General features: G+C 39.3%; 1 protein-coding gene across 3 annotated transcripts in view; it reads left to right on the forward strand.

Annotated features, from left to right (window-relative positions):
- The window catches only part of prkcz (protein kinase C, zeta), a 103,093-nt gene that overhangs the window by 72,222 nt on the left and 17,941 nt on the right, over nucleotides 1-12,930 (forward strand). For all 3 annotated transcript variants that reach the window (XM_029506294.1, XM_029506297.1, XM_029506296.1), the window contains 5 exons: nucleotides 1,172-1,307; nucleotides 1,516-1,603; nucleotides 1,855-1,974; nucleotides 7,658-7,737; nucleotides 9,704-9,793. In XM_029506294.1, coding sequence (XP_029362154.1) covers nucleotides 1,172-1,307; nucleotides 1,516-1,603; nucleotides 1,855-1,974; nucleotides 7,658-7,737; nucleotides 9,704-9,793 — 514 coding nt within the window. The remainder of the gene's footprint in view (nucleotides 1-1,171; nucleotides 1,308-1,515; nucleotides 1,604-1,854; nucleotides 1,975-7,657; nucleotides 7,738-9,703; nucleotides 9,794-12,930) is intronic.

Consider the following 12,930-nt stretch of genomic DNA (forward strand, 5'->3'; position numbering starts at 1 on the left):
ACAGCATATTTCCCTCTAAGTACTCTGCACATACATAGGCTTAATGGAAACCTTTAGCAGCATATACGCGGCAATGCTGCCAAAACCCAATGTAACACTTGTTTTTCCACCTCTGAGAAATATAATGAGCACCCATAATTCATTCTGCCTGTCTACGTGCAGGGCACTCCAACTGCGGCTCTGATAAATGCTGGATCAAAGGCCGGGTAATTTAGAGAGGCACTGTTGGGCCCCAATCAGTCCCTGCAATCTGTATTCTGGAGACAGTGGCTCTACATATGCAAAGCAGCATGTTAATCACTCATAATGATTGTACATATTCATGAGCAGTGCTCTTGGAAAGAGCCCTGCTGCATTCCCCCATGTAGTGGGGGAGGCTGGCCAGTGGGCGACGGATGGTGCTGCCGATAGGATGCAGCTTCCATCAGTCTGATGCCAGCAATGAAATAACAGTGAACAATAAAGGCTGTCACAGTGGAAACGTGGGGGAGCAATGTGGGATTTGTGATTTCTCTGTCAAACATTGCTACACAACATCTTTCCCTCAGTGTTTGACAATCATAGATTTACAGCAGACAGAGGCTCATCAGTCTTAATGAAGGCTTATCTTTAAGAGACAGAATACACACTACCTACACATGGAGAGGAAACATGCTATTGACTCACCAGAGAGGCCCACAGTGCCTCTAATCACCTTTAAAGCGTTAGAATATAGTGTTGACCTGATTAGAATAATCCCATTAGCACAAACCTACTGATGAAAGGTCCTTTAAACTTAAGAAAGCATTGATCAACTAGAAATAAACAAATTATATATTTTTCTGTTTTGTTGGCTGAGAGATGGGTTGGCCTGCACAGCATGCCTGGACAGTAGCTGATTTGTTGTGACATCACAAAGTTGCAAAAAATCATCATAGGTGATTTTTAGGCTCTGTTTCTGAGTACAGACTGTTTCCCTGTGGGTTAAGACCTTTGATGCTTTCACAGTATTTCACACACAATTGCTCTGGAGGAAATATAGATATGTTATCAGGGCCGATGTACTTACAAAAACATAATGCGCATTCTATCATGGGTTGGAAAATTTGACTTTTTTTGTATGACTGGGAATATTTGGCCTGGTGAGGGTGCTAGAGAACATTTTAGACACCTCCTGTCTGTGTCTTCACAGATTTTATGCAGCTGAAATCTGTATAGCTCTGAACTTCCTGCATGAAAAGGGCATCATCTACCGCGATCTGAAGCTGGACAACGTTCTCCTGGACCATGAGGGGCACATCAAGCTTACAGATTATGGCATGTGCAAGGTAAGAGAAGGATTGATTTTTCCACTGCACTATGTGGATTGCCGGTGTAGGATTATCAATAATGTAGTATGTCTGTATCAACTAGAAATACTATCACAGCCTCTTTGGGTTTTCTCCATTAATGTTGTTGTTTTCATATCTGCCACACGCTTCCATTTCTGCAACCGCTGCTCTCCTTTGCACTCTTTTCTTTTCTTCTTTTACCTAGGAAGGGATCAGACCAGGTGACACCACCAGTACTTTCTGTGGAACACCAAACTATATTGCACCTGAGATCCTCAGAGGAGAGGATTATGGTGAGTACAGGGGTTATGCTGGGTTAGATCAATTCATGCCAAAACACTGATGCCAACAATCATGTATTTGGCTTGAAACTTTTTTTTTTATTATGAAAAACAATAATAGTTGGACAGTTAAAGAAACCCAAACAACCTGCCATACTGTGATTTATTGTGGTGTGATGTCTGGAAGATAGTCCTGTCAGGTGTCATTTCACACCACACATATATCTGAATGAAACTATTGTGTTATTGTGCCCACATCTCAGGCTTCAGCGTGGACTGGTGGGCTCTGGGTGTGCTGATGTTTGAAATGATGGCTGGGAGGTCCCCATTTGACATCATCACTGACAATCCTGACATGAACACAGAAGAGTACCTCTTTCAAGGTGGGATAGGAGAATTTTTGTATCTGCTGCAAAAGGAGCTTTCATGGCACCACTGTGCCACAGGAGGGGGGAGAGACAACAATAACAGCTGCATCCTATAATAATAATTAAGTTTTCTGAGATATTACACATTGTTTTGTCTTGTTTGTTTGTTCTGTTTTGTAGAATCAAACAGCTATCATTAGACAGAAACAAGTTTCCATATTGAAAAAGTTATTTAGTTTAAATGTGCTTTTTATATTTTATTAGCTTCTGCCCAGGGAAAATTTCAGTTACCTTTAAGTGTCTTGTGAGGTCAAGTTACCTACTAAAATTTTTTTCAAAAGTTTTCAGGGGCCAGAAATTTATCAGACCCCTCTGGACACACAGGAAATATTTTTTATTTAGTTTTGTATGTAATAGCATGTTAGCAATACCTAGTTAGTTCTACAGTTAAAGTAGAGCTGAAGTTGTTTTGATTGTCAATAATTAAGCGGTGATTTGATGATACAAAATTAACATTTATCATATTTCATAACAACTCTAATAGTTGTTAAGATCTTTATCAAGACAAACAAACAAACAGCTGATGGTGCCAGTGTCAGAGTCACTGGGACTTCAGCAAGTAGAAGTACCAGCACATTAGAAATAAGAGTTTGTAAACCAAATTTACTTACCAATGAAGTAACCTAAACCTGAACCTACAAAAAATTTGTAAAAAAGAAATAGTAAATGCCATAATGGAAGTGTGTCCAATCTTTACAAAAGCTAATTTTCACTACGAATAGCTTCTAACCAGTCAAATAATTCTTGTACATACTTGTTTTTTGTCATGTGGTCGTACATCTGTCCATCTTCCTCCAACAGGAATGTTCATTCTCTATGCTTAAAGCGACTGGGAATGTAGAGGAGTCAGATATCAAATATGAATATTGAGAACACATGACAGGCTGTTTGGTGCCACTTAAACAAACGTGTTAATTTAACCCTTTATGATGCATAACTGACATTCTGAGAGTGGATGAAGTCGAGTCCAAGTAGTATAACGAGATGGATATAGACATCTAAAGCCAGTACTTAGTGGTACTTGGAAAACCTCAAATAGCAAAATGAGACAAAGAAGATGGACCTCATTCTGGACTTGTTTTTAATTTTATGCGCTGCTACAGTTTTAGTAAACTACAGGTTGTGATGTAGAATCAATGTAACATCACAAAAGCTATAGAGAGGTGGTGAGTTCAGTGGTTGGTTACTGTCACTGTTTCTTCCTGGAGACGAAAAAGCCAATTTCACTTTATGCTGCAATATCTTGTTAAGACAAAGGAGATTTGATATGTCTGGAGGAGTGTAAAAGGGAGATATGTGGTTTGTGAATGGGGTGGTTTACACATACTACACAGTTGACAGTTCACATAGGGTCTGTGTCTTCAGTAAAGAGCAAAGGTAATGAAAACTCTAAAAATTGTATTGACTTCGGAGAACCACAATTACAACCTTGCATGTAGATGGGCCAGATGGTTCCTGTAGTAACGTGAGGCTTTTCAACAGATTGACACACATTTTGTCCTTAAAAAGGGTTTTTTTAAGAAATATATTTGACAACGAAAGACACATAAATCTTCTTTGTGCTAAGCCTAAAATGTTTCTCAACAGCATACTTCCCTCTAAGTCCCCTGCACATACATAGGCTTAATGGAAACCTTTAGCAGCATAGATGCGGCAATGCTGCCAAAACCCAATGTAACACTTGAAGACACATAAATCAGATTCATTCAAAGTAGTTGACTAGACCAAAGAAAATTAAACATGGATGCAATTGCACCCTCACAAAGGATGAACCTCTAGTATATCTGTCCCTCTGTTTTCATTTGTGTTTCCTCAATCCATATGGTACCCATACATAGCTCACCCTCTTGCTCACACCCACACAGTCTTCTGTGACTGAAATTCCTCCATACTACAGTAGCCCCGTGTGACGCATAACATCTCTGCTGAGACTGTCAAGAGCATCGTGTGGCTCCATGGCTAGCATCTGCCACTAGCACCATCGTCTTGGCGATTCCATCCTTAAATCACCAGGTTTTTGGATGGGTGCCTGCCAACGGAAACTAGATATAGGAGCCACCCAGCCATATGCCATTTAGCTAGACCCTGTCCTAGGTCCCCCCAACCCCCCCCTATTTTTTTATTTTATTTTATTTTATTTTTTTATTTGAGTATCAGTGCTTCACATGACACACCGACAGCTATAGACAGATGGAAAGATATTAGTAAAAAATAAGATCCTAATGTGGAAACAGCCATAAGGTGGGATCACACGAAAACATGCAGTTTTAAATTAAGATGTCCATATCTTCTTTTCTTTTTTTTTTTTTAACTAAAGCAGGTGAAGGCTTGTATTTATTAATCCTGTGAAAGAATCAAATTGCTCAGTCCACAGAGGAAAAACACATCTGTATTCCGACACTAAGCCTTAAAATGAGCTGTCAGGACTTACTTTTTTATGTTATATATCAAAGCATTTTACTCTCAGTCTGCTGTAGACTGAAAGACATTGTGGAGCAATGTTTGACAGAGAAAGCACAAAAAAGTAGTCACTGCTCACAGTTATGCTCCAAGACCAACCTCCTGGACCTCCCCATCCAAACTTGCAGGAATTTGGAGTGTTTACCTGAAATCTGCAGTATTTTTATTGTTTATAAATATATATCTTCATGTGGAAAATAAAAACGGAAATGATAAAAAAACGGGAAAATGTGAAATATGGGGCTTTTAATTCTTGAAATGGAAACAACCATTTTAAATTGTCACTTTGACAACAGTTTAAATTTACTTGTACAAAGTCTTGATCAGATCGATAATAACGTCTACACCCATGAGCTGATGAGACCTGGTTTGAATAAACATCACACTGCCTTTCTCATTGCACCATTTTGCCCCACTAGCCAGTAATTATTCAGCTTTTGATCTGGTGCTCATGATGAAGAGCACCAGAGAAGCGGCTGTACAGTATAACAACATTTTCCTGTTTTTGTAATTGTAATTTCCATGGGAGGACAAGTTTTTAATGAGATGCCAAAAGGACTGAAGGGGGTTTACGGAGATTTACTTAAAAAAGTAGTAAGAGGTTTATTCAGAATTAGTGTTGTTTATTATGTTTATACTGTTTTATATTTATATGGACAAAATGTTTCCTCTCTCAGCCTCAACTTCTACCAAAAAAAACATTTATATAATGCATAACTGCCAACATAACCACTGACATAATGGTATAATTTATAAAACTAATCGTGTAGTGATCCGATTGCCAAATGGTTAGGACACTTACCATCAGCCATATGGAGCCCTGGACAGCAGGGTCCAATTCAACTCCCAGCTGGCCGGACTGCAAGTCTCTCCCCTGCATTTCCTGTCTCTCTCTACCCTATCAATTATCTGTACCAGGGTTGCAGGGCTGGAACCAATCCCATCTGACATTGAATGAGGCTGGGGTACACCCTGGACAAGTCACCATCCATTGTAGACTGACATTGAAAGCCAAAGAACCATTCACACTCGCTTGCAGACAATTTAGAGTTACCATTTAACCTAAAGTGCATGTCTTTGCACTGTGGGGCGAAGCCAAAGCAAACCAAAGGAAGATACAAACTCCAGGGCTCAAATCCAAAGCTATCTGGATGCAAGGTAACACGTCTCCCCTCTGTCAACACTCCCCTTGTCAAATGAAATCATGGAAAAGGCCCCCAAAATTATATATACAATTTTTTTAATTTTTTTTTCACACTACAAGGCACACTTAAAATCCTTAAATTTTCTGAAAAATTGGCAATAGCGCCTTATAATCCTGTGCGCATGTATGATTTCTTGTTGTGCTTACTGACCTCAAACCAAATTTATGTGGTACACTATGCTCATACTATACTATAATTAGACGTCAAACCAACGTTAGGTTTTTAACGCAAACTAAATTTTCAAATCCATATCAGGAATTTGATGGATTTGTTATTACCAGGAACTAGGAAAAGAGATCATTTCTCTCCTGTGTTAGCCGCTCTTCATTGGCTGCCAATAAAATATAGAGTAGAATTCAAAATCCTTCTTTTAACATATAAAGCTCTTAATGGCCAAGCTCCATCATATCTCAGAGAGCTCATAGTTCCTTACTGTCCTAGCAGGCCACTCCGCACTCTAGATGGAGGTTTACTTGTGGTTCCTAGAGTCTCCAAGAGTAAATCTGGAGGCAGATCTTTCAGTTATCAGGCTCCTCTTCTATGGAACCAACTTCCAGCATCATTCCGGGGGGCAGACTCTTAAGTAATTTTCAAGACCAGGCTTAAAACTTTCCTGAATGACAGAGCTTATAGTTAAAAAGTTAAAGTCCTCTACTCTTTAGCTATGCTGCTGTAGGCCTAGGCTACTGGGGGAAGGACTGAGCTTCTCTCTCTCTCTCTCTCCCTATCTCTCCCTGTCTCTCCCTGTCACCCTCTCTCCCCCTCTCCCCCTCTCCCTCTTTCTCTCTTTCTCTCTCCATCCCTCTCGCTTGCTCTCCTTTCCTCCCCCCTTGCATGTGTTGATAAGAACCATCCTTCTTAAAAAACACAGTTTCACCCAGTTCTAAGCATTTATACTGCATTTACTAACCATGTTCTGCCAAAGTCTCTGTCTCTCCCAGTTCCTCTCTTCTCTCTCCCTGTCCTCATCCTGCAGGTGGTGACTCATCGCCATCCCATGTTCCTGCAACACCTACTGGTCCCATATTTCATGAATTACTACAGCTCAACTCCATGAACTTCATGCAGCAACATGTTCCTGCCTACAGCCCCCCCTCCAATGCCTATCTCTCTCTCTCTCGCTCTCTGTCTCTCTCTCTCCCTCCCTCCCACTCTCAACCCAACCGGTCGGGGCAGATGGCTGCCCCCCCTGAGCCTGGTTCTGCTCGAGGTTTCTGCCTCTTAAAGGAAGTTTTTCCTTGCCACTGTTGCCAAGTGCTTGCTCATCGGGTGATCTGTTGGGTCTCTTTAAATAAAGTTTGGTGTAGACCTGCTCTATATGTAAAGTGTAACTTTTTTATGATTTGGCGCGATACAAATAAGTCTGATTTGATTTGATTTTAATTCTTGGTAGAGTATTCATTTTAAATGACTCTACTCTGGAACTCAGGCTCAAGTGAGGAATAACACCACATCTTAATATGTCTGTCTTAATATTTGCATTTGCTCTCCCGTAGTTCAAATCCAATAATTCTGATATATCTGTAGGTAATAGGACCCCCAGATAGCAACCACTTATCTAAAGGTAACAAAACAAGTTGCTTCTCTTCCATGTAGGAACACGTGGTCACATGACTATGAACAAAGATTGGGGAAAGTTGCTCTGGTCACCTAAGTGTGTAGTACTATTGTGTGTAGCAGCACTGCATCCTTGGATTTAGGTTTTGAGGGAAAATATTTGTTTTCAGTGTGTTTTTCTTCTGGTCCATACAACATTGTTGAGCTGTGGGAGTCTCAAGGTTGTGTGCAGACCATCAAAAATAAGTGAAAGAACAGTGTCCTTTGTTTCTTCTCCCCACTTTGACTCTCACGCAGCAGACATTGGCACCCACAGGCAGGTTGGACTATGAATCATCCCTTATTACTCACGATTGTCCTTTTCATCCTCCTGCTCTCCCTCTCTTTTTGTTGCTGTCCTTCTCTTTTGGCAACAGTTATTCTTGAGAAGCCCATTCGCATCCCAAGGTCTCTGTCGGTAAAAGCTGCCAGCGTGCTCAAGGGCTTTCTAAACAAGGTGAGAGTCGTCCACCCCCCCCCACCTCCACGTTCTCCGTTTCTGTATGTGTCTGTGTAGACTGTTACTCAGTCAAATCATAATGTTTGGAATCTTTGCCAAGATCTTGAGGCTGTTTATTCCTGTGTTATAGCAGTAAAACCAGTTAACATCTTGAGAGAATTATAGGCTACACAGTAAAAATAATCTAGGTGAGGATTTCTTTGTGTTACAGCCAGGCAGTGGTGTAGGCTTTGGATCAGAATCCCACTGTGGGTCATAAGTTTGAAATGTTTTGCTACTTTTTTATAATTCCTGTGTAAAATGAAGTTGTGCCGATACAGACACAAGTGCAGACATGATAAGATCACGTGTATTCACTCCTTTTGAAAGAGTGAGAAATAGAACCAGAAAACTTGATTGTCCATCTGCCTGAGGTTTCTGCACTGCATCTCTGCAAGATGGGCCTGTGTTATCAAATTAGTGCATTAGCATTAGTGACTGTAAAGGTTGTAGTAAGTCTACTTGCAGTCTTTAGGCCACACTTGGCTATCTGTGTTCAGTCTACACATCTATTTGCACAAGAAAACCAACATAATTAAGGACATTTTGAAACAGATTATCTTCAGCCATGTCCTTGCTGATGGATTAAATTATCAGAAAACTGCAGATCGATCAGCATGTAAAACAATGCCAGTCAAAGTTCGCTGTAAATGATTGTTCCTCTCAGGCTCTGCTATCTTAAAAAGTACTTTCGCGAGTTACATAGATTTTCCTGGTTGACATGTCCCTCCTTCACCCTAACCAAACACCCACTGTAGTTTATTTTTACTCAAACACACGCACATTGTGCTGCTGCGACTTGCACTCAGAAGTGCTGTAAATGTGGATTACTCCACTAATGAAAATAGTGCCCAACAAATGCCCTTTTTCATTTTTGAGGAAGGTTGGATAACGGTTGCATTGTCCAGCTGAAAAACAGTCCTTCTTAAAAAACAAAAAAGTACTTACTTTGTTTTTTAATAAACTTGTATAAAGGAAACGTATACAACATAAAAGAGTACACCTACATATGGTCACACAAATCAAGTTTATTGGGTTTAAATAAGATTAGTTGATACTGTGATAGAAAAAAAATATTTCTTGCTTAATTCTGTATACAAGACAGTCTATTTTCATCTTAGATTGCATGATTTAGTCACTATCTGAAGTCCTTTAGTCTCATATTTCAACTGCATATTGCTATTGTCTCATCACCTTCCTAGGTGTCCACTCCAACCCTGACAGGTGTATGAGTGATAAAAAAATCCTAATGTTGTCTGACTCATCTGTGCGCTCATTCCTGTGTGGGAAAAGTGGAAGATCCTTTCTGCAGAAAGTTCTTATTTAAGGAATCGACATAGCCAATCCTTGGGTCTTTTTGATTAATTTACAAAATGGTACCAAAGACTAAACTGGAACTTTTTCTCCCAAAATGATTTAAGATCATGGTGCAAAAAAACAATATACACCATGAATGTGTTAGGAGTACAACTTGACCGAATTTGTGTAATGCTAACTCATCCTCACACAGGTAGCCACAAGACAAAACTGACAATCAGGGCTGATATTTTAGAAAATCTGTGTGCAAGTTCATCCCAGTTATCTGAAGCATTAGAAAGTCAAACTGCAGTGGCTGTTTCATTTGACACGGGGAAGGATGCACACATAAACAAGCAGCGCAGTATAACGTGGCATTAACATCATCGCTAACTTTCCACCCGTATAGATTTTTAACTGTATATATGTGTTTACGACAGTTGCTTCATTCTCTGGGTAGTCATGTAATATCAAAAACCAGGGAAATCCTGCACTTATTTCTTCATACTGTCCACGTAAAATTAAGTCAACCTGTGTTGTCTACAACTCAATCCCAAAATACAAAATAACCCTTCATGTTGCTATTGCTTCTGTTGATGTTCCTTAATTGCTGTTTTGGTCTTTGCAGGATCCCAAGGAACGGCTGGGATGCCAAGTCCAGACAGGCTTCACAGATATCAAGTCACACACATTTTTCCGCAGTATAGACTGGAACCAGGTAAGAGCTGACTGAGGTCAGGAAAAACATCCTGCTATGATTCATTAAGTGGTTTTATATTGCAGTCAATTCAGTTTACAATTCGACATTTTCTTCCCAAGAAGTGCACAGTGCAAAACGAAAGCATACCCTAGATTAGATAAAAAAAAATGCACTTGACATTAAAAACAAAACCATAAATGTCCTTTGGAAAATATAACAATGAAGGAAAATTATACATTGTATGTTCCTGAATATACACATAAACGTAAGTTCACCAAACCTGGATCCAAAACACCTTTAGCGCTAACACAGTTTGAAGTCCACATTTTTGATTAATAGATCAAAGGAACTATGTGGTGCAAGAGCCCATCATGCCATCAAAAATAAAACCTTCTAAAGTACTCATATGTAATGGAAATTATGTCCAATCAAAGGTTGATAGATTTCAGTTGTCTCATGCTTATGGTCATACTCAGTATCAAGGATGTTGTTAATACCTTTCGACTCTTCTAACTTCACCAGGTTCACTGATAATGCATCGATGACCTGGAGAGGTTTTGTGAGATCGTATAATATTTTGATAAAATACTTGTATTTATCACCTCGTACATGAAGCTTGTGGCTCAGATTGTTATCAGATGACAGCATTATGGGGGAAGTAGAAGGGAGTTTGTAATTTGGTTTTTAAAATTCAAATTCAGGCACATTCTATGTGTGTTTATCAATTACATGATAAACATAGCCAATGCATAACCTTGCTTTATGGTCTATCCTCCAGTAATTTAAAAAATGAACACCAGACAAGAAACTGACACTATAAATTCACAAGGAAAACATTTAATGTGGCCAAAAAAAAAGGAGTAAGAATTAGTGACATTTTCATGTAGATTTCAATACAATTTGGCTGGTTTTTACAATTAGTCTTCCCTGATCGTCATTGGACAGAATAAAAGTTTAAGGGTCTTCACCAATGGCATCACTCGGCATTCCCAAAGTGTACATCCACTCTCATACACAGTCAGTAGTTCAAACCAACATCAACTTCAAAATCACTCATTGAATCTAAAAATGGAGGTGGAAGGTGACTTGCCACATAATCCACTTACAGGAGACAGGTCTTCATTTGTGAGATCTGGGTGAGTGTTACTACCTGATAGACAGCGGCTGGCAGCAGATCTAGGGGTTGACTCTCGAAACCTGTCAGTTACAGTCACAAACTAGTGTAAACAGAATAAATACACAATGCCTACATTTAATGTCAATCAGCTGTGAGAACAATGCTCAGCTGTCATTCACCATTTTGAATTGTCTTTGTCCGATTTGATTGTGTGTGTCTGTACTTCATACATCACACACTTTTATTTACGATCTGAGCCGACACACAAGCAAGGTGAAGCCCCCTACCTCTTCCATCTGTATTTGCAAATGAGTGTGTATCTATGTTTTTAAAAATGGATGATATAGTTAGATAAATTGTGTGCAGAATACATCTACATGCAGTGAAGTACCTTACCCCTCTATGGAGCAACAAGGGAAATAAAAGTGAATTTTCTAATTACTCATATATTCATACCAACTGAAGCAGTGGCAGGGAATATGTGTGTGCTGAGTTTGGCACATAAAATAATTTCAAACTGACATGAATAAAGATAGAAAATGTACAATATTAAGAATCTTTACAATACTGAACTGTAGCAGTTTTTTAGGAACATCGAGCTGAAATGAAAACTCTCAGGCTTCTTTCTGTAGCTCAAGTACTTACTTGGTGAAAGGTTCATAATATCATGTATTTTGCTCCAAAATATTTTCTAAGTAGCAAAGAAAGTGTATGTCTTTTTTATTTTTGATTTGTGTTCTTATTCCCCAATATATGTGTCAATGAATAGTCCAGTCCGGATTTCTTGTTTTCTTTTAAACAACTTAAGCATTCTTTGAAAATGTTGCAAATGTTGTGGACATCAAAAATCAGCAAAATGGAAACGGACCTATTCATTGGTACACTTTCACAGCCACATTGTTAACTGTTAGAGGTTACTCAAACTAAATGGTAAGGCACAGTGGTGGTGATGTTAAAATTAAATGACCCTGGTGTAATGGGGTTAGCCTTTCACCTCTTGCTTTTCTTTTTTTTTTTTTTTTTTGGTTTTTAAGGAGGGTAAAACCTGCTAATAAACCATTGACTGAGTTATTCGTAATAAAAAGCTTATTTTTTGCTTTACTGTTACTTTACATTAGCACAAATGGTAAATTAAGTTGAATGAAGGCCATTTTACGTCCTCATTGTTGCCATGTCCCTCATGGGGCAATTAGGTGAGATAGCAGGTAGTAGAGTGGTATAAAAGAGAGGGAAAACAATTGTCAGTGTGATAATGAGTGCTGCCACCGTCCCTGTGAAGTACACACCAAAGGCAAACTGGGGGAAGATATCAAAGCAAAAAGGAATCCTGAGCATAGCGATAAAGCTTCCATGCAGCGCAGAGGGAAAACAAGTTGACAAAGCTGTGAGAGGTGGAGAAGCAGCGCTCTCTGCCCTCAAACTAGAAACCTGTCTCCAGACCTGACAGGCCTGGCATGCTCCTACTGTTGTTACCACGCATTAATATTCATCAGACAGTTCCTGCGAGAGCAACGAGTTTTCTCTCTGAAGAGATGACACATTTGAATATCATTTACCTTCTGTCCTCTTTTATTCCCTCTTCAAGGGCACAGTTCCTCACTGCCAGAGAACTGTCAGGTTGATGTACATGAACAAGAAGTCGATGGTTTGGAAACGGGTACAACTGGATTTCACATGTTTCCAATTATTTTCAACTAGATTGAAGTTGGGCAGAACCTTTGAAAAACAGGAAGTTCCTCCTGTAGAGCACTTTATATTTGAAAAAGGCTAATTAACTTCTTAGGCCATATTAATATTTTCAACTCATTAAAATGCAAATTCAAAAGAATAATAAATATAAAATAAAAACAAGATAGACATCAAGATGGATGTGTAGATTATTGTTCTAAAATAAATGTGTGTGTGTTTGTGTGGGTGGGTCAGGGGTCACCCAAAGTCCACTCAGGTTGTGTCATATACTGGGCAGTGGGATTCGTCCTCTCTTTTCATGTCACAGTGTTTTTCAGTTCACTGAAGTTCAAGATTACAGAACTGAAAA

Source organism: Echeneis naucrates, chromosome 7 (genome assembly GCF_900963305.1).
Source record: "Echeneis naucrates chromosome 7, fEcheNa1.1, whole genome shotgun sequence".
NCBI lineage: Eukaryota > Metazoa > Chordata > Actinopteri > Carangiformes > Echeneidae > Echeneis > Echeneis naucrates.